The following is a 25,839-nucleotide window of genomic DNA, read 5'->3' as shown; positions in this document are numbered from 1 at the left end:
GACCAGGGGAAGTCAGCTCTAGACATTCAATGGACCGGCCTTAGGACAAGGAAGGAGTAGGAACCATAGGGCCATTTGGATTTTTTATTCTCTTTTTAAATACTGTACAGTGAAAAATAAATACGCCTTCTCATCCACCAGACAAGGTTAGATCCCCATCCCCCTGGGGGACCTTGTCACCCCCCTTCATACACACCCCTGGTTCTACTCCAAAACCTTCCCCATGCCTCCCACCCATGGATACCCTTACTATCCCAGTCTTCCACAGTGATGAGGCCCCAGAAATGGGGGATACAGGATGGGAGGAGGGATAGCAGGGGAGCCCCCCTGAACTGTCAAATCTGGGTGGGTCAAGAAGCACCCCCACCAACAGGCGGAGAATGGGGGTGCTCAGAGGTTGGGGCATTAGAGGATAAAGGCACATCCAGTCTGATGGGGAAGGGGAGGCTCCCTTCACCCTTGGGGGTAGGGTGGACAAGAGGGAGGGGGGGTATGACCCTGTTACACACCCCTCCACTAGCTCTTGGAGATTGGGGGGGACCCAAGCTGCTGTGCCACCCCCCCTCCCCCCTAGATAAGAGCAGCTCCAGCGCAGGTCAGTTGGGCCCAAGGGCCATGGTGGTGGGCAGCAAGCGAGATGGAGAAAGGAGGGATGTGGGCTGGAGGTTTTATGAAACCCCATTCACCAAGCTACCCAACTCCAAGGGGGCGGAGAGCTCCCCATTCTCAGAGGGGCCCTTAGGAAGCTTGCTGACAGAGTCGCCCTAAGGAGGAAGCAGTGAGAAAAATGGAAAGGAAGGAAAACAGCCTATTAGATCTAGTGTAGGCATTCCCTCCCATTAATCCCTGGGCACCTAGAGATCAGGAGCTACTTCCCAGATCACCACTCTAGTCACTTGCTATGAGCCATGCCTTCCTCTCTGTTCTGTTCCAACTCTGCACTATTCTCAGTGCAGCCTAAACCCTATCGGACACAGCCAATGAGGCAACTAAGAGATTCCTTTGGGAAATATTTTACGCCCCCTGCTCTAGAATAAGAAAAAAGGAGGGGGATAAACTGTATTTCATCCACCTACCTTCTGTCCTGAAAGGGAATCATCTGAGGGTTTAGCACGTTCCAGAGGTGGCCGCTGGCGGCTCTGAGACTCTGCTCGTGAGATATAGTCAGCCACAGTCACTAGGGAAGGCAGAAAATCAAAGGTTTCTGAAAGAACTTAGGTATTCAGTCCCATACTCCCACTGAATCCAACCCTAGTTCTCCTAGGGCAGGTGGCATCCCATTCTCAGCTCCAGAAGGATTCCTGTTCAGTGTCAGCTGACCTGGCTGGCGGTCTCCACTGATAGACCCATCAGTCCGGTTACCACGATTGCGGCGGCGGCGGCTACGATTGCGGCGTTGGGGTCTTGATTCATCTTCTGTGGGGTAAAGAAAAAGGAATCATACATCCACCCAACCATCCCTTACTCTTACCCATCTCCTACTTCTCACACCCTAGGCATGCCTCTCACCCAGGCCATTCTCTGTCATGTTGGGCCCATCTGACTCCAGGCCTCCATCCATGACAGTCCTGTCTTCATCAGTGCGGCGGCGGCGGGAGCGGCGGCGTCTGGCACTTGCTGGAGGGGGCTCCCCAGGCTCTGAATCAACTGGAGGTTCTGGTTCAGATGTGTCCAATAGACTGTAGGGATTACTGTCTGGATCCTTTAGCACTGATAAGAGGAAGAAAGGCTGGGAGTCAAAGAACCACCATTTCTCCTTTGGACCCACATCCATGACTCCCGCCAATGGTACCTGAGCTAATAGATGAAGAGTTGTATCTCGAGGTGGGCCGGGGGACAGGTGGGGGCCCCCTACCCCGGCCCCCAACTGGCCGCCTTCGGCTTTCTTCCCCCCGGCTTGGGGGATCTCGGTCACCAGGCCCAGCTCGGCTGGGCTCCTCTCTCTTCTCTGACTCTGTCTCAGAAGCTGTGGATGGGTCTGAGCTGGGACCTGAAGAACGCAGAGCGGTTTACTCAGGGATACTCATCTTACTCCAGGATCCACCACTACCCTCCAGCTAGAAGAGTTCTCCCTCTCACTCACAAAGCACCCCAGCCAGGCACCTCTTCACTTGCATCAAAGTTTTCCCCAAGTTTCCACTCAGATTATCTGCCTCCTCTACTGGCCCCACAAATAACTCACCATAGGCAGGACCGCCAGTCCTACGGCCCCGGCCCCGGCCCCCATAGCTGCCCCCATAGGTTCGAGTTGTGTGAAGGGAGGAGGAGGAGCTCTCATCTGTGGTATAGCCAGCCTTGTCACTGCTACCACCGCTGCCACCCCGTCCACTCCCAGGAGGGCGAAAGCCCAGCCCAATCTGCCGAAGCTGTTCATCAATTTGCAGCCTCTCCAAGCGAAGCTGCTCTACCTCCTGGTTGGGAAGAAGGAAAAAGAAGGAACAAGATCAGTGGATCTTTCTTCATGCTTCTCTATCCTGAGGGTCTCTACATGGCTAAGCTTTCAGGAATGCAAGGAGAAGGAAGACACTAGCTGAACAAGGAAAATTTGAGGATCCAATCCCACACCCCAAATATCTACAATGGTGGTCTTCTATAGAGAAACAAAGTGTCTACGGCCATACCACCCTGAACGCGCCCGATCTCGTCTGATCTCGGAAGCTAAGCAGGGTCGGGCCTGGTTAGTACTTGGATGGGAGAAACAAAGTGGTCATCACAATCTCAAAGTTTATCCATCAGCAATCCTCCACCCCCTTGTGGTATATAGCCCATCTCTCTCCCAGGCTTCCAGTGTGGCTACCTGCAGGTAGGAGAGGTGATACTCCAGCAGCGCCTGAGCATTGCTGATATTCTCTCGGGTGCCAACGAATATGAAGGGAACCATTCCCTGGAGAGGAAAGCAAAAGAAATGACAAATTAGAAAGGAAAATAGAAATATTAACCCTACCCAGTGGGATCACAATCTGCAAGGGGAAACAAAAATTACTGTGCTCCACCCTCTAGAAGTCCCCAGCCCTCAGGAAACAATTCCTTCTACAGGTGGAAACCAATCTCTGGGCCTACAGGTCCCGTACCTCCTCCCTGGGGTTCTTCTTGTCATTATCACCTTCCACACGAACCCTCACAACACCAGATTTATCTACAATCTCCTGGATCACTTTCCCATTCTTTCCAATCACTTTGCCTGAATGAGTAAAAAAAAGAATTAGGTTTTTTTTTTTAAAAAAAGGAAATGACGAGCAGAAACAGAAAATGTCTTCCAGACTTATCTCCCTTGTCTGTATGGATTCCACTTAATTCATTCTTCTGCTTCTAGGTTTCAGACAAGTTTTCACAGCATGAAATACTCAGTCTCTACAGAGTATTTCTTCTGTCCTTGTGAAACTGCCAAGTCCACAGAGTGGTGCCAATCTCAACTACACACCTACAATCACTTCCACAAATCTCATATTTGGCTCCTAACTCTATCTACATTCTCTTTTATACACACAACCCAACTCACCAACCAGGTTTCTGGGTACTTGCACAGAGTCCTCAGAAAACTCCAGGTAGCTTCGAGCCTGTCGGCACGCCTCAGGGGTCTATGAGAAGAGTATGGAATTGTTACTAAAAGATAAAGAGGGAAATGACCCAAGCCTTGTATGCACGTATGAATAATAAAAGAAAAATAAATAAATAAATAAATAAAAGATAAAGAGGAAGGACTAGGAGTGGATCTCCCTACCACTCTCTAACTTTGAGGAAACAGGCTGCTACCAAAGTCAGGATGGGAAGTCACTATTACTCAGGTTTGCTTTCCACTTCAGCCTCTCATCCCTCTATCCCCTCAGGACCAGACAGATCTTTTGCTGACCTCCCCATAGATGCGGAAAGTGCAGGTCTCTTCACCCAACTCGATGGCAGTCACCCCAGGTACTTTTCGGGCCTGCTGGATGTTGGCACCATGAGTCCCAATTGCCAGACCCATCAGGTCCTCTCGCACAGTGAACTCCTCCTGGAATGCTGCTGCTAACTGCTTGCTTGTCTAAAAGGAAAAAGCATGTGGGAATCATGGTGGTGATCTCAAGAGTACCTGTCCTAGATGCCTAACCCCGTGCAACACTTAAAGATGGAAAAAAAAAAAAAAAAAAAAAAGCTAAAACCACCCTTGAGTTTGCTGACCATTAAGACCTTAATACAAACACAGGAACTCTTAAAACACCAATAGCTTGGCAGTGGCGAGGGGGGGGGGGTGGTTTGTTAATGTAATGAGGGCAGAGTTGAGCTGGGAACTACCAGAATTCTGGATTTGGCTCTTAACACTCTGGTTGTGTGATCCTGAACAAGGTTCACACTCTACTGAACCATTACCCCTGATCTACCTCATTCTTAAGACTAGCAAGAAAATCAGACAAGGCTGTATGAAACTGCCTTTTACAAGGTACCTGCAAATGTAAGAAAGTCTTTCCTTAAAGGAGTATCAACTCCTTCCAAAATGAAATCTACCAAGTTGGGCTGGGAAATGTAGCTCAGCAGTAGAGCACTTGCTTAGCAGGGGCAAGGCCCTGGGTTCCACGCCTAGCAATGGGGTTTGGAGCGGAGGGGAGTTAAAAAGCTGAGTAAAAAGCAAGGGGTTCAGAAAAGCAGAAACTGAACCAGGTGCTGGTGTTTCCACCCCTGTAATCCTAGCTGCTCAGGAGGCAGAGATGGGAGAATCCTGTTTTCAAGGCCAGCCTGGCAAATAGTTCAAAAGACCCTATCTCTAAAATATCCAACACAAGCCAGCATTGGTGGCTCACACCTGTAATCCTAGCTACTCAGGAGGCAGAGATCAAGAGGATTGAGGTTCAAAGCCAACCCCAGCAGTTTGCAAGACTATCTTGAAAAACCCATTACAGAAAAGGGCTGGTGGAATGGCTCAAGGCGTAGGCCCTGAATTGAAGCCCCTGTACCGCAAACAAACAAACAAATAAATAAATATAAATTAAAACAAAATATCCAACACAAACAAGGGCTTGTGGGGTGGCTCAAGTAGTAGACTACCTGCCTAGCAAGCATAAGGATCTGAGTTCAAGTCCCAGTACCTCTTAAAAAAGAAAGGAGAAAATGAGCCTATGGAATATCACGGTTCCACTTCATTTCTTAACCAGTCCTTACAGGGGAACCCTGGGTTCAGAAAGACAAAGGTTCAAACAGTTCTGGAAGAATGGTCACACCAGTTAGGAAAAACATGACAGACATTCTCAAATTGGAATCCAGTACTTCCTACTTCCAAAATGGACAGCGTTGATTTGCAGTAAGGAGTTACACTGGGCAAAAGAAGCTAGAAAATAGAACTTAGATGGGTGTTCAAAAATCACTGAGTTAGGACCAGGTGAAAGTGGCTCACACCTGTAATCCTAGCTACTGGGGAGGATGAGAAGGGGAGGACTGTAGTTCGAAGTTCCAAAATAACCAGAGCAAAAATTTTAAAGTATCACTGAGTTAGGGAGGGAAGAGAGATCTACAATGCCTTCCAGGTATCTTTGAGAGAAAATGACAACCAAAGGTTTTTCTTCCTTTCTTTTATTTTTGGCAGTACCAGGGGTTGAACTCAGGGCCTCATACTTGCTAGGCAGGCACTCTACCACTTCAGCCACGCCCCCAGCTTTTTTAAGAGGGTTTTTTTTTTTTTTTTTTGTGGTACTGGAGCTTAAGCTCAGGGCCTTCACCTTGAGCCACTCCACCAGCCCTATTTTTGTGAAGGGTTCTTTGAGATAGGGTCTCTCGAACTATTTGCTCAGGCTGGCTTGGAACCTTGATCCTCCTGATCACTGCCTTCTGAGTAACTAGGATTACAGGCCTGAGCCACTGGTGCCTGGCTCAAGGGTTTTACTCAAACTGTCTTGGGGAGTGTGGTAGAACATGCATTTAGCATGCTCAGGACACTGGGTTCAATCCCCAGCACCAAAAATAAGCAGCCTTACGGTATAAGTAAGAAAGAGTCTTACTATATAGCTTAGGCTGGTCTCAAACATGAGATCCTACTGTCTCAGCCCCCCAAGTGCTGTACCATGCCCAGCTATTGTATTATTTTTTATTGCTTAGAGTCAACTTTTAGATGGGCACACGCCAAGTAAGTGATCTGCTGCTGAGCTACCCCAGTCCAAGGATTGATGGTGTAAACCTAAGGACTAGTGAAGTGGCTCAAACGGTAGACCACCTGCCTAACAACTAGAGGCCCTGAGTTCAAACCCCGGTACTGCCAAAACAGAGTTCAAGATCACCTGGGTTATATGGTAAGATCCTCTCAAAAAAAAAAAAAAGAAAAGAAAAGCAGTTTGAAGTAACAGCTCCATAAACATGGTAGAGCTCTGCCACCTGGAGGATATGACATAATACAGTCAATTCAGATTTAACCACCCAGAAAAGTTTTTGTCTTTTTGTTCCATAAACACAAGAGCATGAGGGGAGGATGAGGCAGGAAAGGAGAAGGATAAATAGCATTCAGCAGGAGGAAGAGGAGCCAAACTTACCTCTAGGTGCTTAGTAGCTTCTTCATTACGGGACATAAGTAGGAGTTTGGTACGCAGGCTTCTGAAATGCATGTCACCCAGCAGAGATGCCCGCTTCACAGGGGCTTCTGTAGTTGACTGGGAAGAAACCAATAGGGATATCATTAAAATTCACTTTGTGGCTGGGGCCCTGGCTCAAGCAGTACAGCACCTGCCTGGCAAGAGCAAGACCCTGAGTTCAACTCCAGTTCTGCCAAGAACAAAACAAAACAAAAAACCTCTCAATGGGGAGAGTTAGGGATTGGGTATCAGAATTTGTCTGACCCCTGTAGTGGAGCGTGGCTCAAGTGCCTAGCAAGTGTTAAGTACAAGGCTCTGAATTAAAAAAAAAAAAAATGTATGACCTCTGCAAAAGGGCATAAGTTAAGAAATTAATCTAGCCAGGTACCCATGGCTCACACCTATAATCCTAGCCACTTAGGAGGCAGAGATCAGGAGGATTGAGGTTCAAAGCCAGCCTGGGCAAATAGTTCACGAGATCCTATTTTAAAAAAAAAAAAAAAAAAACCCTTCACAAAAAGGGGCTGGGTGAGTGGCTCAAAGTGTAGGTCCTGAATTCAAACTTCAGTACCACCAAAAAAGAAAAAAAACAAAACAAAACACTAAATCCAAGCATGATAGTACATGCCTGTAATCCCAATACTTGGAAGGCAGGAGAACTGAATTCCAGGCCACACATGAGACTGTCTCAAAACCAAAATAAATAAATAAAAAGCTAGGTAGCAAAAAAATCATTGTCAGTTTCATAGAGACCACCTATCTGTGTATATAAGGGAAACAGTTTTAGATAGCAAGCAAGGAGAAAGTTAAGGTGAAAGGAATAAAGTCTAGTTTTGAAGGGCCAGATATCCAAGGGAGGGTCCCTCTAACCCAGATTACAACATGATGATTATTACATGGTATGTAGCTCCCCAGCAGAGCCCTTGCCTAGCATGAGGCAAGGTTCTGAGTTCTATCCCCAGCCAGCACCATTAAGAGAGAAAGACAGAGAAAGAAGTTAAGGTCGTATGTGAGGAAGACTAAGGAAAGGTAGGGCTACCTGGGCCTGTAGGGGTCAAGAGCAATAAAGTCATTTCTGATAAACAGATATAAGAATAGTTTAGCTTCTCCTTTTCTACAAAGAGATTAAAAGGAAAATTGTTGGAAAGGCTTATGTGAAACTGAGGCAGAACAAACTTACCAGAATAAAGAGCTCACTATTTGTGATATTGAGAAAGATGCAGTTAGCTCCCAGCGCTTTCTTGAACTCTTTATGGACATTTTCGTTGGTGCAGCTGCAGGGAAAAGTAAAGTGCTCAGAGGCTGAATGTTGTGAGAGACTCAGGAGAAAAAGTGGGGCCAAAAAAATAAGAGAGGAGGCACCTCATTTAAAGAACATAGATGGGAAATAAAGGCACTGAGTATACATCAGGCAAATAGATCCCCAAAGGGCCAGGGGAATTTCAGTCAGAGAAGACTGAAAAGTGGGAAGAAGTAAAGACACAGAGACTATATAGGGAACAACAAAGAGTCCCCTATTCCAGACCTCCCCGACACTCACGCCTCTCTCAGATCCTCAGGCACAGCCATGGTAACCTTGAAGAAACTGCCTTTGGTTGCAAGGGGATTGGGATTAACTGGCCGAAGTCGCTCCAGGGTGACAATCTCATTGTAGGTAGCATCACAGGCAGCATATTCAATGACATAGAACTGGCAGAGGGAAAAAGTGAAGAATGAATACCCTGAGCATCTATCTCCTACCTTTCCCTCCAAAGATCTTCAGTCACTCACATCTCCCTTCATCATCCGCACCCGGGCCAGCCACCAGCCACAAGGTTCCTGTTCATTGGCTCGAGAATAAACCTGAAGAGAAATTGGAAATAAAGAGAGACTGATGACCATACAAAAACAGCAAGAATGGAAGAAGCATTAAGATACATCTCTTGAGATGCATTCTTAAACCAAGGATAAGGGAAACCAGAGAGGAAAACTACTAACAACAATAACAACAACAACAAAATCAGAGGACACTGAATTTTCTTTTTTTTTTTTGGTAGAATTGGGGTTAAAACTCAGGACTTGGCACTTGCAAAGTAGGCACTCTGTGGCTTGAGCCACACTTCCAGTCCGTTTTGCTTTGGTTACTTTGGAGATAGGATTTTGAGAACAATTTGCTCAGCCTGGCCTCAAATGGAACTGAGATCCTCCCAATGCCAGCCTCCCAAGTAGCTAGGATTACAGGCATGAGCCATTATTTTTCACTTCTGATAGATGGTGTCTTCTTATATTGCCCAGGCTGGCCCTGAACTCCTGGGCTCAATAATCCTCTCTCAGACTCCCAAGTTACTAGGACTATAGGCTATAGGATTCTAGTTTATTATTATTATTATTTTTTTTGGTGATATTGGGGGTCGAATTGAGGGCATACACCTTGAGCCACTCCACCAGCCTTCTTTTTTTTTTTGTGATGGGTCTCACAAAGTATTTGCCTGGGGCTGGCTTCAAACTGTGACCTTCCTAATCTCTGGAGCCACTGGCGTCCAGAAGACACTCGATTTTAAATGTTATTGTAGCTGGCGGAGTGTTGAGCACCTGCCTAGCAAACATGAGGCTCTGACTTCAAGATCCAGTACCAAAAAAAAAAAGTTATCACAAATGAAAAATGGATTCCGTGAAACTGGGGAGCCTCTGGATAGTTTGGCTGATCACAACAGTGATCAACTAGTGCATTTTACTTCTCAGCAGGGTACATGTCTGGATGGTGGCTCAGAAGCGGGAAGGAACACAAAAAAACCAGAGAACAGCCTAGGATCCTAGGATCCTAAGAAAAAAGTGATGTTTAATAAGGTGAACTTCCAGCCAAGACTGTAATCCCAGCTCTGGGGAGGCAAAGGCAGAAGGATCTCAAGTTCTAGACCAGCCTGGGCTGTATAATGAGACTCTGTCTCAAATTATTCACCCCTCACAAAAAGGATCTATTACCCAGCCCTTACCTCCACCTCATCTCCTTCTGTGATCTCCTTATTATAGTCAGCTGGAGGTGGTAGCCGGACATCCCCAAAAGGAATTTGTCTCTCACTCTGCCAGCTGCAAGAGAGACAGTGATATGAAACCTATGTGGTGTGGTCGCTCATTTCTTCAGGAAGGGGTTACTGACTCAGCTGGACAACTTCTACCTTCCCTGTTAATTAGAGACTAATCTCTTGCCTCTGCTCCATAGTGTTTTCTTCCATCCCTTGCTAAAATCTACCAAATACTTCTACCCTCAGCAGATTATTTGCCTTTTCTTCTCCTGGCTTTCCAGGAGAGGAAAATTATCCACCCAAGCCCTCAGCTCTCCCCTGCCTATTAATGCCTCATAGGACTGAGCTGCTCCCTCTTCACACTCTTCTAGGACCCAGTATGCTGGATTCTCTATTCCCAATGTCTTACTTGTTTTCAAAGAAGATGGTGACAGAGTCTTCATGGACATCCTTCACAAAACCCTAGAATGAATTTTAGAACAATGTAAAATAAAATAATAATGTGACATTTCATCACCACTTTAACCCTTAAAATAGTTTTAGGTAAGGATACATGTGAGATAAAGGAAATGATACTGACAATGAAAGAGATGTATGTGGCAAAATCCAGAAATAACACAGGTTAGGAACTAAGGAGAAGAAAATGTATCACCTACATCAGAACAGCCTGGAAACTGGTGGTCTACTCTCAGTCCCACAGGGGACTTCACAGATAGGCTGAGCACTATTGTGCTGAGCAGTCTGCCAAAGTTCAATTAAAATACCAACAACATTCAGCAAGGCTAAGAATATCCCATGAGACAGTATGAGGCTATCCTGGAACACCTAGAGGACATTAGGATCTGCCAAGAGAGAGAAGGGCCTAGCACCCCAAAACAGCAAGAGACCTGAACAGACTTTATGCCCTGATATCTGGCTCCTTGGAGAATAATCAGAACACTAGAGAAGTTCGAAACAATGAACACAAGAAAAAATGTCAGATTTTTGAATGGTAAAAAAATGACTATTGAATCTGAAAAGGAAAGTAAAATGTACACAAGACCCCAATCTTGAGATTATAACAAGAATAAGCACAGCTAAATAACTGGCCTATCCTCTGTTTTCTGTCTTCACTAAGGCCAAAACTGTATATTTGACCCTACATTCCTAATTTTCCTGACTTCTCTCCCTATTTCTTACACATGGATTTCTAATTTTTACAAAATCCAACTCATGAATCTAGGCTTGTTTTTTTGGACTATGCTTTTGGTTTCCCACTAAAAAAACCTAATTCAAGGTTTTCTATGTCTTCTCCTAGATATTTTATGGTTTTTGGCTTTATCTCAGCTCTGTGATCCATTTGTAGTTAAAATTTTGTACATAAGGATATTGACTGAAGATCATTTTTTACTGACCTGTGACATTTTTTACTAAACTGACTTAATTGTTGAAAGACTGTTCTTGGCGAGTTATGGTGGAACATTGTCTATAATCCCAGCTACTTGGGAGGTAGAGATTATGAGGCTCTTGGCTCAAGGCCACCCTGGGCAAAAAGCTAGCAAGACCCCACCTCAATAAAAACAAGCCTGCCAGGCACAGCCAGCTCACCCCTATAATCGTAGCTACTCAGGAGGCAGAGATCAGGAGGAGCACAGTTCCAAGCCAGCCTGGGCAAATAGCTCAAGATACCCTATCTCAAAAAACCCATCACAAAAAAGAGCTGGTGGAGTGGCTCAAGGTGTAGACTCTGAGTTCAAGCCCCAGTATTGCAAAAAAAGATGAGAAAATCATTTCCAAGGACATGAGAAGGTAGAAAGGTCTACTGTGGAGAGAAAAGACCTGGGAACTGAAAGAAAAAAGATGCTCTTTCTACTCACATGTTATGCTGTAAGAACCTGGCTCCTCGGTATAAAATGAAAGAATGAACATCTATAAGCATGAAGCCCTGAGAAAAGGAATAGGGGTTGAGGGTGCAGCTCAGCAGTAGCACACTTGCCTAGCATGCATGAGGCCAAGAGTTTGATCTCCAGCACCACAAAAAAAAAAAAGGCCAGGGTACTCCAGAAGGCAGAGATTAGGAGGATCAGTTGAAAGCCAGCTGGGGGAAATTGTGCTCGAGACCCTATCTCAAAAATACCCTCCACAAAACAAGGCTGGGAGTGGATTAAATGATAGGGCACCTGCTTAGCAAGCTTAAGGCCCTGAGTTCAAACCTCAGTATTGCAAACAAAAAAAAAGAAAGAAAGAAAGAATGAGCCAGGCCAGTGCTGTAATTCCATTCAGGAGAGGCTGAGGCAAGAGGATCTCAAGTTCAAGGCCAACCTGGGCTACACTGGCTACATGGTGAGACTTACTCTCAAAAAAAAAGAAAAGGGTTGAGCTGGGTGTGGTGGTGGAACATGCCTATAATCCTAGCACCAGGGAGGAAGAGGTAAGAGGATCTCCAGTAAAGCAACAAAAAGAAAAGGAAAGGATGATAGGACAGTTACAAAATAGATTCCAGATCTGATATGTGTCCTGGAAAAAAATCAAACTAGGACCCATTTTGAAGGAGTAAAAAGGAATCTCTCCAAATTTATAGAAGCAATGTAAACACTCCTTGACCCACAGCAAAGTTTGCTGAGTCATGAATATTAAATCAGTAGCAAGGTCAGAACAGATAAATATCTATAAGCCACTGAGAGGTAAAGATTGGTCTGGTTTTAGGATTTGCTGCTGTTTTTAACTCAGCCATGATGAAGAAAATACTGAAGTGGGAAGAACACAAATTTACATTACCTGGCTTTCAACTCAACTCAAAACTCTAATCTCTAAATCAGAGTAGCCTGTCCCTTATTCACTCAAGTCTATCACTGCCATAGCCCACAGGCAAAAAGGAGAAGACTCAGAGACACATTCTGTTGGTCATTCATATGTGGACCAGGAAACATGTCTCTTCCCATCTCGTAGTTAATTTGAACTGGATGCCAATCTTTCCTAGCTGTACATGGCTCTTAGGCTTCCTAGAAAAAAAGCCAATATCGTACCTTGATCTCAGACTCAATTTAGAACCTCCTTTCAGCTGGGCACCAGTGGCTCATGCCTATAATCCTAGCTTCTTGGGAGGCTGAGATCAGGAGGATCATAGTCCTAAGCCAGCCTGGGCAAATAGCTTATGAGATCTCCATCTCCAAAATAATAAAAGCAAAATGGACTGAAGGTGTGGCTCAAGCTGTAAAGTGCTTGATCTGCAAAGGAAGCCCGGAGTATCAAACCTCAGTCCCGTCAAAAAAAAAAAAAAAAATTCTTGGAACCCAAATTTTAGCGAGCACAAAATACTGGGAGAAATAGGGCTAACATCTTAGAAGAAGGGTATTTCAACAAAGATAATGCAAGTTTGGGAGGAAGGATTTAACAGACAAATGTGCTATCAGAACCAAAAAGGAATTAGAGACTTTTTGCCAAAGAAAACAAAAATGTTATGGAGGCAGGCTAGAAGAAAACATCCCTAGAGTTATGAGAGTATGCAGAAAATGACAGACGAGATCAGCTGGGAGTTTCCTTCAGTTAAGACACTGAAAAGGTGGATCCTGAAGATTATACAGGAATACAGAAATATTACGATAAAAAGACAAAGACTCGAATTGAGAGAGTAAGATTGATACATGTGTGTAACCATAGGCACTGGATCTGGTCAGGGAAATAAGGCAAATATGGGTACCATTGAAGTGGGGACAGAAACCATACACTTGGAGGACAAATACAAGACCCTTTCCAGCTACAAAAACATGCAAGAAGTTGCCAGTGGCTCACATCTATAATCCTAGCTATTCAGGAGGCAGAGATCAGCCCAGGAGAACAGTTCCAGAGACCCCTATCTTGAAAAAACCCCTCACAAAAACAGGGTTGGTGGAGGGGCTCAAGGTATAGGCTGGCCCTGACTTCAAACCCTGGTAACACAAAAAAAGGAGAAAGTCACTTCCAAGGGCATGAAAAGATAGAAAAGTCTACTGTGGGGAGAAAAGACCTGAGAACTGAAAGAAAGGATGCTCTTCACCTCACATGTTATGCTATAAGAACCTGGCTCCTCAGAGTAAAATGAAAGAATGAAAAAAGAATCAGGAAAGTTTCTGAGACAATTTCAGGAACAAAGTCCAATATGTTCAGAATTCCACACAAAGAAAAATACCTGGGAGGCAAAAATGGATCCCTGTCTTAACCTAAATGGTTGTGGTGGGGTGGGGGATGTCCCAAATGGATTCAGAGCAGATAAAAAAGGTGGCAGTAAAAAGAGTTCTAAGAAGCAGGGCGCCAGTAGCTCATGTCTGTCATCTTGACTACTCAGAGGCAGAGATTAGGAGGATCTCGGTTTGAAGCAAGCCTGGGCAAATAGTTTGCAAGACCCTATGTGGAAAAAAAAAATTCATCACAAAAAAGGGCTGGTGGAGTGGCTCAAGGTGTAGTCCTGAGTTCAAGCCCCAGTATTGCCAAAAAAAAAAAAAAAGGAGTTCTAAGGAACCAAACCTTGGCCAAAGGAGAAGCTGAAACAAAGGTCTTTAATAAAAGATAGCCCCCACTCCTTCTCCTTCCAAAAAAAAGCTGTCAGATTTGAAATTGAGAGAATGCGCCAAAAATCAACTACAAATCTGTGGGGAGATAATATAAGGAGTCCTGATGCGATTCTTTTAAAGATCATGAATGCCAAGGTTACATTCCTCAAGATAAAGAAACTATAGGAATGCCCTAAATGTAACCGAGATCAAAGTGAGATAAGTATAAATCCATCCCTGAGTAGAACGGTAGACCAGCTGGCCTTGGGAAAAAGGTGTGGTGGAGTGACAGTCTTGTGAGAAGGATCCACTTTATGACTGGCTGGGAAGCAACTTGACTGATACAACTTGAGGCCAAAGGATTTTGACCACCATTTCTCCTTAGGCTGGGAACAGAAATAAAAGATGAAAGCGGGGTGAATGTTCCAGAGCCAGTAGTCAGAGACCTCCTCGAGGAAGATTAAAGGATATAATATGGGCCAGTGGGCCTTCCCCAAGGGGATCATGTAGGAGAAGAAAGAGAATTCTCCATGTGCTTGGACAGTAGGGAAGACGTGATTAAGGACTAAGACTTGTCTTCCACTAAGAAACAGGAAAAGTCAATTAGAAGCCGGGTAAAGGGGTTTCTCCTGGGGGACGGGGAGCGCGGTTTCGAGCACAATAATGCTCTGATGTTCGCGCTCTCGGAGCCGGAGGTGAAGGCAGGTGTAACACAAGGGTCAGAAACAAGAGCGCGAGGTTAACTCCCACGGTCTCCCCGGGAGGGCTGCGGGTGGGAGCGTGGCCCAAAGGTTCCAAGGGGTCAGGACTTAGCTCCACAAGCTCGATCCCGCCCCACTCTTCCCAACTCCGGCTAGGGGAGGGGGCTAAAGAGGATGTGCCGGGTCGGCGCGCCTCCTCACCTTGTAGAAGGCCCCGTTGGAGCCGCGCACCTCGACGGGCAGTCCGGGCTCCACATCCCCCCCAGAGGCCAGGCCGCCCATGGCGCCGCCACCGCCTCCTCCGACTCCCCCGGCGGCGGCTGCAGCGGCGCTCTGAGTGCGGGCCGGGCCGGGCCCCCGTCTTCTCCCTGGAGGAGGAGCCGGAGGGGGAGCCGCGGGGGGCGGGAGCCGGGCCGGCCCCACGGCGGCCCTGCCACAGCCAACGAGCAGGGGGCCGGGGCCGGGCCGCTCCCCGTCCGCCGCCGCCGCCGCCTTGGTCTCCGCCACCGTGAGGGAAACGGCCGCCGCCGCCTCTGCCTTCGTCACCTCAGCTTCCGCCCGCCGGCGCCCCCGCTGCTGCCTTGGTCCCGGGACCCGCTGCTGCCGCTGCCGCTCCACGGCCTCCACCTCCCCCTGCAGCCGCCGCCGCCTACTGCGCAGGCGCGCCGGGCACCCGCCCGCCGCGCGCGGAGCCCGAGAGCCAAGGCGCAGGCGTGGAGGCTGGCGTCCCAGCTCGCGCTCGCCAGCGCATCACGGCTTCCACATTCTCTTCCACACTCTCTCACGCCCCCTCCTGGTCGCTCTCTTGCGCTTGCGCAGAACAACACGAACCTTATTTCTTCGGTACCCCACCCCTCCGACTGCTCCCATCCTTTCCTTTCCCCGCCCCACAACACTAAGAGCCAACCAATCACGGGGAAGGAGGGGCAGCGCTCACTCCGTGGGATTGGACTTCCGCCTCCTGATCAGACCACACCCACTCCATCACGCTAAGCCCCACCAGGCCGGCAATTTAGGGATGGGCATGCGCCTGAATGACTGCTTGGTCACTTTCCCCACCTTTGTCTTGCTGGTGCGCACGCTCTGAGGAAGAAAAAGAGGAGGAGACCAAAGGCAAAAAGTGCCCGCTGCGCAGGCGCTGGGCTCTGCGGTCCACGCGCATGTGTTGAATTTTTTTTTAGCATTTATAACTGTGTTACAGGAGATTTAAGAGTCACGGTTCTTAGCCAAGCGCCGGTGTCACGCCTGTAATCCTAGCTACTGAAGAGGCAGAGATCAGGAGGATCGTGGTTCGAAGGAGCCCTGGCAAATAAGTTGGCAAGAACCTCTCTTGAAAATATCCATCACACACACAAAAAAAGTCATGGTTCTTGGCTTGAGATTAAGATATAATGAGGAGTTAAAGAGTAATTCCATCACAGTGAAGCTACCCACATTGTACAACTAACATGCGCTGATTCAAAATGTTAGTAGTGGGGGTAATTTTAAGGCAATGCTGAAAAAGCAAATGCAACAAGATTCGGTAAATAAGTGCTGAATAAATTCAAAATTAGACAAATTGTCATGGAGTAAGGGTGAAAGCAGCAAATTTAAGATTTTTTGCGGGGGGATAGTAGTGGAGGTGCTGGGGATTGGACCCCGTACTTTGCACATGCTAAGCATGGGTTCTACCACCAAGCCACAACCCTAGTCAAGCTTCGAATTATTTTTTCTTTTTTATTTTTGGAGGTACTAGGATTTGAGCAGGGGCCTTGCGCTTGCTGGGCAGGTGCTGTACCACTCGAGACACTCCACCAGCCCCAAACTTCGAATTCTTGAACTAAGATACGATGTTTGGGCCGGGCAACGGTGGCTCACATCTGTAATCCTAGCTACTCAAGAGGCAGAGAACAGGAGGCTCGGTTTGAAGACAACAAGGGCAAATAGTTCAAGAAACCCTATCTTGAAAAAAAAAACATCAGAAAAATAGGGCTGGTGGAGTGGCTCAAGGTGAAAACCCTGAGTTCAAACCCCAGTATAGCAAAAAAGGCACCATCACCAACTTTTTTTCTTTTTTTGGCAGCACTGGGGTTTGAACTCAGGGTCTTACTTGCAAGGCAGGCACTCATACTGCTTGAAACTCTGCCAGCTCAACCATCACCAACTTCTAACCCTCAGGGCACCAACAACCCTCTCAGGTTTGGCTTTCCCTCCTCTTTATCTGGTCTAGTTATTGTTCATTCAGGGAAAGGATGCAAATGGGAAAAGAGAGAATAGCTTTTCAGATAAAGGTATGGCCTGTGCAGAAGGCTGGGAGGGAAAAGTATAGTGCAATTGAGGGATTGAAGTCAAACATGTTTGAAACCAAACTGAAGAGAAAGCATAGCTAGAACTTAGAGGGTTTAAAGCATATTGAGAACCATTACAGCAGTTACAACAGACTTTTTTCCCTCTTTATTTACTTTTTTTTTATGGTACTGGGGTTTGAACTCAGGACCTCACACTTGCTAGGCAGCCATTCTACCGCAACTCTGCCCATACTTAATTTTAATAAAATTATTCTAGCTAGAGTATAAAAAGTGTCATAACAAAATGCCTCAGCTTGCCTTAAGATTTCTAGAAAGAGAAACAGGGGGATAAGGCTGGGGGTATAGTTCAATGATAGAGCACGTGCCTACCATGTTTGAGGCCATGGGTTTGTTCCCCAATACCAAGGAGGAGGGGGACCACCACTTTAAATGTTCTCCCCTTTGTTCTCCCTGGAAAGGCCAGAACCCAGCCCTTCACCCAATTCCAATCAGCCTCAACACCTAGTAGAAGGCTAGTGAGAACTGAAGGAATGGCTTAAGTGGTAGAGTGCATGCCTAGCAAGTATTGAGGTCCCAAGTTCAAACCCCAGTACTACCGAGCACCATTGCCTCATGCCTGTAATCCTAGCAACTCAAGAGGCAGAGATCAGGAGGATCGAGCCAGCCCAGGAAAATAGTTCGTGAGACCCTATCTCAAAAAACTCCATCATAAAAAAGGGCTTGTGGAGTGGCTCAAGGTAAAGGCCCTGAGTTCAAGCCCCAGTGATGCCAAAGGAAAAAAAAAATCTTGTAGAAATAAATGCAATCTAGGCCCAAAGTGAGGGGGATAAGGATATCATAAGAGCATAACTGAAAACCAAAGACAAAATAATACAGGGGCAGGATAAATGTAGGAAATACTGTTTCCTTATGTATGTATGTCTTTTCTTTTCTTTTTACAGTAGGGGGAATTGAACCCAGGGCCTTACACATACTAAGCGAGTGCTCCACCAGCTCTTGCATTAGTATTTAAAGTTTTACTTATTCACTTTTTTGAAGAATTGACACATGGATATGGGAGAAATAGTCTTCTTCTGTATCATGGCCACCCAGTTCCTCTCTCCACATACTATTCTCTATGGATTTGTGTATCCTTCCAGAAATAATCTATTGTGTTATTCTGTTTTGATGGTACTGAGATTTGAACTCAGGACCTTTCAATTTGCTAGGCAGGCACTCTACTGCTTAAGTCATGCCTTCAGCACTTTCAGCTTTACTTATTTTTGGAATGTGTTCTTGTGTTTATGCCCGGAGCCCACCTAGACTATGATCTCTGCCTCCAAGTAGCTGGGATTACAGGCAGGAGCCACCTCACCTGGCCTTTGCATTAAGTTTTGTTGGGTCTGGGGACCTAAAGGACAGATGAGTAAGTCAGTATCCCACCCCCCATGGAAAGCACTATGGGCCCTGCACCCTGAGGAGCTCATAAATCTGCATTCCTGCACCCTGAGGAGGACATACAGGGTCTCATAAATCTGCCACAGGGCTGATAAACAGAATGTTCTCAAGGTTGTTTCCCCTGTAATAAGGGGCAAACAGACCAGCTCATCTTAGAGAGCCCATGAATCCAGGGCTAATGGAAAGAACCCACCTAACCCCTATCCTAACCCAGAGTTAAAAGTGTCCAGAAAAAGCCCCAGCCTTCACCTGAGCAGAAAGCCACTGGATTCCAGGCTCTGCTACCCTGCTCCAGCTGCAGCCTTTCCTCTCTCCCTAATAAATCCTACTTTGTGTACCAGCCTTGACTCACAAGTCAGTCAGCTGCCTCACAAGCCAGTTCTCTGACCTGTGAAGGTAAGGACCCTTGACACCGGCCCACACATTTCATAGTGATATGTAACATTTCTAAGTTTAAGAAGCCCCTTAACTAACTAGATTGTTCATGTTAAAAGACAGTAATCCCTGCCAAATTGAGATGATGTCTCATTTGTGTGCAATTGGGTTTATCTGGCTCCCCCTAGGAAAAGAGTTTGCCAACTTTATTACTCTAAGGAAAAAGAGAGGGGGGAGGAAAGGAGAAAGAGAGAAGTGAGAGACTGAGTTGTACCTCAAGTGGTAGACCTAGCAAACTCAAGGTCCTGAGTTCAAACTCCAGTACTGCTAAAAAAAGAAAGAAAAGATCCTCCTAGTAGTCTATCTGCAGGAAATTGGTTTCAAGGGCCAGTGTGATATGAAATATATATTTGGCCTTTGTCCTGTGTCCTGGCATATAACTCAAGTCTTTCTGATGTCTTTCTGTATGCTAATGAACTGAATGATGCCTGGCAGCCCCTAGATAGCTTCAGGAAGTTGATCACTGGAAGGACAAAGGTTAGATTAGAGCATTGACCCTTTCAGCCCCACCCTTCAACTTCAAGGGAGGGCAAAAGGGCCGAAAATTAAATTGATTTTCAAGAACCAATGATTTTGGGGGGGTGGGGAGGAGGGGAAGGTGGCCCAAACGATGTATACACATGTGAGTAAATGTAAAAACAATTTTAAAAAAAGAACCAACGATTTAAGCAATCATATCTAGAATAATGAAGCGTCCATAAAAATCCAAAGGACCAGGTTCCTAGAGCTTTTGGATAGCTGAACACATGAAGCTTCCTGGAGGGCAGCCCACCTGGACAGGGCTCTGTTCCTATACCTCACCCCATGGATCTCTTCACCTGTGTCTTGTGTAGTAATAGCCTTATAGTAAACTAGTAAATATGTTTCCCCTGATTTCTGTGTTAAGCCACTCTAGCAAATTAATCAACCCTGAGGAGGGATGTGGGAATCTGATTTATAGTTAGATGATCAGAAGCTGCTTAAAACAACCAGGGGCTTGACTGAGGGAGGGGTAGCCCGGGACTCAGCTCTCAGCCTATAGGGATCTGATGCCCTCTCCAGGCCAATAGTGTCAAAAAAAAATTGAATTAAAGGATGTCCAATGACCCAAACATTGTATGCACATATGAATAGAATAAAATAAGAATAAAATAAAAATTAAAAAAAAAGAGCAACAACAATAACAAAAAAAATGATGTCCATTCAGCTGGTGTCCACTGCTCAACTGTTTGCTTGCTGGTGAGGAGAGAGCTCTACTTTTTTTTTTTTTTTTTTTTTTTTAATCTTGAGATGAGAGTTTCAATATATAGCCCAAGGTGGCCTTGAATTTTCTATGTTGCCCTAGGCTGGCCTCAAATTTTCGATCCTCCTGCCTCAGCCTCCTTAGTTCTGGGATTATGAGCATGGTACTACCATGCCTATAATCTAGCTTCTCTACACTTTTTTTTTGGTGTTGCTGGGGATGGAACCTAGAGCCTTACACAGGCTAGGCAAGTGTTTTACTTTTACTGAGCTACATTCCCAGCCTATTACACCTTTTGAGGTCACAAAATTCTTCTGAGGGTGATTATTTTAAGTGAAAGTATAGGAGAAATTGTTTTTTCCCCCCTTTGTATTATTAGAGCCAGAACTATTCCATTTGACTAAATTGTACCTTGACAATTTGATTTTTTTTTCTTTTTGGTGCTGGATATTGAATCCAGGGCTTCGTGCATGCAGCTGCACCCTCACCCTTATAATTCGAATTTTAAGATGAGTCTTCAATTCTCTAAACTTCTGTAGATTCAGATTCCTACAACTTATACATCCCCTTTAAGTGTCTGAGTTTTCTCAAAGTCTTTTTTTTTGGGGGGTTGGAGGTGGACTGGGGTTTAAACTCAGGACTTCCTGCTTGCAAAGCACACACTCTGTCACTTGAGCCAAACCTCCAGTCAAGTGTTTTGATTTTCTTCCCACTGATATTCCCATTTAACCAATGACTCATCCACAAAAGGAATGATATACAGCCATTAAAAGTGATGACTGGGGCTAGGGGTGTGGCTCAAGTGGTAGAGTGCCTGCCTAGAAAACTGAGGACCTAAGTTCAAACACCAGCAATGCAAAAAAGTTAAAATAAATAAATAATAATATAATAAATAAAAAATTAAAATAATTACATAAAAGAATTAAAACGAAAAAAGTGATGACAGGAACAAGGAAAAAAGTTAACAGATATACATTTAACAACATAGGAACATATTTTTTATGTAAGGCTACAAGAAGTTAAAAAAACAGGCTACAAGAAAGCATGATCCCATGTTCTATGTACAGTTGAATTATCCCACTTAACTGTACATATTCTCTATGTGTGTACACACAGACAGACATATATATTGACAGAATCAACTTGCTGTGTAGCCCAAACTGATCCTCCCGCCATAATTGCCTCAGTGCTGGGGTTACAGGCAAGCACCTGGCACATTTTTTTTCCTTTTTTTAGTGGTATTGGGGTTTGAACTCAGGGCCTCATACTTCCTAGACAGGCACTCTACCACTTGAGTCCCTCTGCCAGCCCTTTTTCATGTTGGGTATTTCCCAGAGGGGTTTTAAGAACTATTTACTTGGGTTCCTCCTGATCTCTGCCTCCTAAAATATGATTACAGGAATGAGCCACCAGTGCCTGGCTCTCTGGTTTTTAGTTTTTTTTTTTTTTTTTTGCCTGGGGCCAGCCTCAGACTGTGATCCTCCTAGCTACCTTTCCTGAGCAGACGGAATTATAGCACACACCACCTGCCCAGCTTGTTTGTTGGTTGAGATGGATCTTGATAACTTTTTGCCCAGACTGGCCTCAAATCTCAATTCTCCCTATCTGTGCCTCCTAAATAGCTGAGATTACAGGTGTGAGCCACCACCCCCAGCACTGGACACTGGAATGTGGTTTTGTTTTTTTCTTCCTTATTTATCTTTCTGTGACATATATATTCTTTTTTCCCCCTGCAGTAACGGGGTTTGAACTCAGTATCTACACCTTGAGCCACTCCACCAGCCCTTTTTCGTGATGGGTTTTTTGAGATAGGGTATCTGGGCTGTCTTTGAACCGAGATCCTCCTGATCTCCATCTCCTGAATAGATAAGATTACAGTCTTGAGCCACTGGCACCCAGCTCTTTCTTTTCTTTTAAACAGGGTCTTGCTATGTTTCCAGGCTGGCTCGAATCTACTGGGCTCACTGGATTCTCTTGCCTCATCCTCCTCACTATGTGTACCATCGCACCAAGCCAAGCTAGTTGAGTTACTTAAGGTGGTCCTTCCCAGTGACCCTTGAAATATTGACACCAGAGGGCAGCCTGTTGCCTCTCTTGGGTTGCAGGCTTCCTCAGTCTTTGCACCGGCCCAGCTTAGTCCAGACATTTGAGGTCTTTGGGTTCCAAATGTGACCAACAAGCTTGATGTGCCAAGACTGCCTCTCCTCATTCTTCTTTTCTCTATATTTTGTATGCCGGAGCCAAGACTCTGACCCCCTGGGCCCATCTTTATCACTGGCTGAACATGCTAGAAGGATCTTTTTTTTGGTAGGACTGGGGTTTGAACTCAGGGTTCCTCACTTGCAAAGCAGGTGCTCTACTGCTTGAGCCATACCTCCAGTTTTTTTTTTTTTTTTTTTTTGGTGATACTGGTGTTTGAACTCAGGGCCTACACCTTGAGCCACTCTACCAGTCTTTTTTTTGAAGGGATTTTTTTGAGATAGGGTCTCTTAAACTATTTGCCAGGGCTGGCTTTGAACATTGATCTTCTTGGTCTCTGCCTCCTGAGTAGCTAGGATTACAGGTGTGAGCCACTGATGCCGGGCTTGGTATGGTTATATGGTTATTTTGGATTGGAGATGGAGTCTCTTGAACTGTCTGCTCAGGCTGATGTCAAACCTTGATCCTCCTGATCTCAGTTTCCCAAATAGCTAGGATTATAGGCATGAGCTACTGGCGCCCGCAGGAAGGATCTTGAAGTGGCTGAAGCATACCAATTCTTCTTCCCAGTATGACATAGTCAATTCTTTTATTTTTCATCCTCAGCAAAGCCCCTCCCTCAATACTGCTCTTTATGTAATCCAAGAATTAGCTCCTGCAACCCTCCTTCCTCAGAAAGGCCTTTGGGTCAGGGTCTGGGGAGATGACTCAGGATGCTTCAGCTGCTGGGGATGGAGAAACTCCAGTAGAAAGAGGTCCCAAGGGATGATGTCACCTCCCTGCCAACTCCCTCATCACCTTTTCTTCAAATCGAAAGCAGTGCCAGCCCTCTGCTTCAGTCAGATCTTGACCTCCTAGGGCTTTGTACAAATCCATGGCTCTCTTATTCCAGTCCAGAACAGCCAGGCGGAACTGGGAGCAACCCTTATCTAGGGCCACCTGAGGGAAAAGACATCACTCACTCACTGTCCTGGGATTGAAGAGGAAAAGTCTCTTTCACCCCTTTCACTCACTCCCTGGGTGTCCCCTTGCTTTTCAGAACCTAGCTTGGCGCACCCAGTGTGACTCACCTCTGCCACCTTTTTGATTATTCTGGTACCAATCCCCTGACCTGTTATGGGAAGAGAAGCAAAAAGAACTACTGTTGATTTGAAGATCAGGCTGATATCAGGGAATGTTGGTGTGGCTGTGGGTTGCTAAATCCACCCCAGCCCACCCCCCACCTCCCCCCAGGCCAGTACCCCGATATTCTGGTATCACATAGATGTCTTCCAGATAAATATTTCGTCCATTCCACGTGCTGTAGATGAAGTAGTACAGCCCATAGCCCACCACACTGGGCTCTGAGAATGAGAGAAAAGAGGGATTAGGTCCCTGGGAAGGGAGGGAGACATCTCAGGCTGCCTGGAGAGGTGCTCTTACCCTGTTGGTCCCCAGGTGACGGGAGAATCTCTGCTACCACACAGCGATAGAAAGGATTCTCTCCAAAGCCATCTGCTCTCAGGGCTGCAGATTGGAGGTGAGACAGTCAGAGAGAAAGAGGACCTGGGTGTACGCCCAGCCACTAGCTGTACCCTGGAAGCCATCCCTCACTTCCACCCTAACCTCCATCAGGCCCCAGGTGCTGAGCCCCCACCTTCTTCACTGATCTTCACCTGATCCGAGAGTTTCTCATATTCAGCCAGTTCCTACGGAGTGGGGACAGAGGCAAGATTAGGGCAGGAGAGCCTTGCAGCTCCGGGAGGGGGCCGGGTCCCAACGCGCGCCCCTGCCCCTGTCCCCACCTCCCGCGTCCCGGCTCAGGCAGCGCCGCTTGGACGCCCTCTGGAACCCTGGTTTGTGGCCCGTAGCAGTCACCCGAATCAGCCTCAGGATGTCTCCACAGTCCCCCTCCTTGGCCTCTCGGATCCGCACAGAAGCCATCCCGAATCACAATGTCAGGACCAAAGAAAACACCTCCCACTTCCGTTCTGCAGGGCGAGGAAAAGGGCCTGCAAGCTTGGATCCCAAAAAAACAGGAGAGAAGGGCAGCGGGGGATGAAACGAGCTCCGGCGCTGGCCAGGCTGAGCCCAGCCAGGTGGTCCTCACTGCCAGGGTAACCCCTCGATTCTGCCTCACAAGCGCACACTCGCCAGCCAATCAGTTTACAAAACAGACGCATCCCCGCCCCTGTCCTGCCTGCGACAGCTTGATCTCGTGACTGGGCTCAGGGCAGGAGTCAAAGCTTGCTTTCCCAGCCTCCATTGCTTACACACCAGGCTCAAAAGTCACCTTTGGGCTTCTTCTATTGAAATATGCCATCTGCCTTAGCTTTCACTCTCTTCCACCCATTCACGATAACCCAGGTCCTGAGTGAGTCCCAAGACCTAGCTGTTTCCTATAGCTTTTTTTAGTGGTGGTGCTGGAGATAGAACGCAGTCTTGCACATGGTAACCATGTGCTCTCCCTCCTACAGCGCTAACCTCCCCGCCCCCCGAAATCGAACCCAGAACGTCTACTAGGCACACACTATGACTGAACTACAGCTGTTTCCTACAGCTGTTCAGTGGCTCAAAGTGTTTCTTCTAAAATGGGTCAGGTAGCCGGGCGCCGGTGGCTGATGCCTGTAATCCTAGCTACTCAGGAGGATCTCCTACTCAGGAGATCAGGAGAATCATGGTTCAAAGCCAGCTCTGGGCAAGTAGTTCTCGAGACCCTATCTCGAAAAATGATTGGTGGAGTGGCTCAAGGTGTAGACCCTGAACTCAAACTCCCAGTACCGCAGATAAATAAATAAGTAAATAAATAAATAAATAAATAAATAAGGTCAGGGAGAGGGTGATGAATTTCTCCTTCTTTCCTTTCCTTTCTTGGTACTGGAGTTTGAACTCAGGGCCTAGGCAAATGCTCCACCACTTAAGCCATGCCTCCAGCTCATAAATTTCTACTGGTAGACTTTTAGGTCCTGTAATAGATAGATAAAGGAGATAATGGGTAGTGGGACAGGTCCTTCCTTTTTCTTTGTTTCTTTAAGACTGTGTGTGTATGTGTGTGGTGTGTGGGAAGACCAGTCTGACCTTGATCTCTTTTTTTTTAATGTATTAATTGTACATATTAATGGGGTGCAATATGATATTTCAACACATGTACATCGTTCTTTTGTTCACATCTCCCCTTTCCCTACCTGTACTAATTACTCTTTTACTTTGAGTAAAATATTGAGGTCTATTTTTTTTTTCAGCAGCACTGAGGTTTGAACTCAGGACCTCATGCTTGCTAGGCAGGCACTCTTACTGCTTGAGCCACTCAACCATTTATTTTATGGTACTGGAGATTGAACTCCAAGGGCTTTGCATTTGCTAGGCAACCACCACTTGAGCCCGGTCCCTAGCTAGCCCTTGACCTTGAACTGTTTTTTGGTTTTTTTTTTGGCTGTACTGGGGTTTGAACTCAGGGCCTACACCTTGAGCCATTTCACCAGCCCTTTTTGTGATGGGCTTTTTTTTTCAAAATAGGGTCTCTTGAACTATTTGCCCA

General features: G+C 46.2%; 1 protein-coding gene across 2 annotated transcripts; it reads right to left on the bottom strand.

Annotated features, from left to right (window-relative positions):
• Positions 1-70: 70 nt before the first annotated feature.
• Fxr2 (FMR1 autosomal homolog 2) lies at positions 71-24,489 on the bottom strand. Of its 2 annotated transcripts, XM_074046973.1 has the most exons (22): positions 24,180-24,489; positions 23,959-24,010; positions 23,745-23,828; positions 23,564-23,665; positions 23,393-23,433; positions 23,121-23,261; positions 9,942-9,994; positions 9,503-9,596; positions 8,301-8,372; positions 8,071-8,219; positions 7,711-7,804; positions 6,492-6,608; positions 3,851-4,021; positions 3,500-3,578; positions 3,072-3,181; positions 2,798-2,884; positions 2,183-2,411; positions 1,793-1,990; positions 1,510-1,710; positions 1,321-1,416; positions 1,077-1,177; positions 71-764 (listed from the first exon to the last, which is right to left on the bottom strand). In XM_074046973.1, the coding sequence occupies exons 1-22, from the start codon at positions 24,243-24,245 to the stop codon at positions 669-671; spliced, it is 2,433 nt and encodes an 810-aa protein (XP_073903074.1). In that variant the 5' UTR covers positions 24,246-24,489; the 3' UTR covers positions 71-668. The 2 variants fall into 2 exon arrangements, with proteins under 2 accessions (XP_073903074.1, XP_020007281.2); XM_020151692.2 differs by lacking the exons at positions 23,121-23,261; positions 23,393-23,433; positions 23,564-23,665; ... (1 more) ...; positions 23,959-24,010; positions 24,180-24,489 and adding an exon at positions 14,943-15,388.
• Positions 24,490-25,839: the final 1,350 nt, after the last annotated feature.

Source organism: Castor canadensis, chromosome 11 (assembly GCF_047511655.1).
Source record: "Castor canadensis chromosome 11, mCasCan1.hap1v2, whole genome shotgun sequence".
Lineage (NCBI taxonomy): Eukaryota > Metazoa > Chordata > Mammalia > Rodentia > Castoridae > Castor > Castor canadensis.
This window is presented reverse-complemented; position numbering and strand designations above follow the sequence as displayed.

What these genes read in the sequence shown, in the direction of transcription:
- Fxr2 (XM_074046973.1), bottom strand. Translation starts at nt 24,245, where the DNA reads ATGGCTTCTGTGCGGATCCGAGAGGCCAAGGAGGGGGACTGTGGAGAC. An exon ending in ACATCCTGAGGCTGATTCGG is followed by an intron (nt 24,011 to 24,179) that starts GTGACTGCTACG and finishes CCCACTCCGTAG; the next exon opens with GAACTGGCTGAATATGAGAA. An exon ending in CAGTGGAGACCGCCAGCCAG is followed by an intron (nt 1,178 to 1,320) that starts GTCAGCTGACAC and finishes TGCCTTCCCTAG; the next exon opens with TGACTGTGGCTGACTATATC.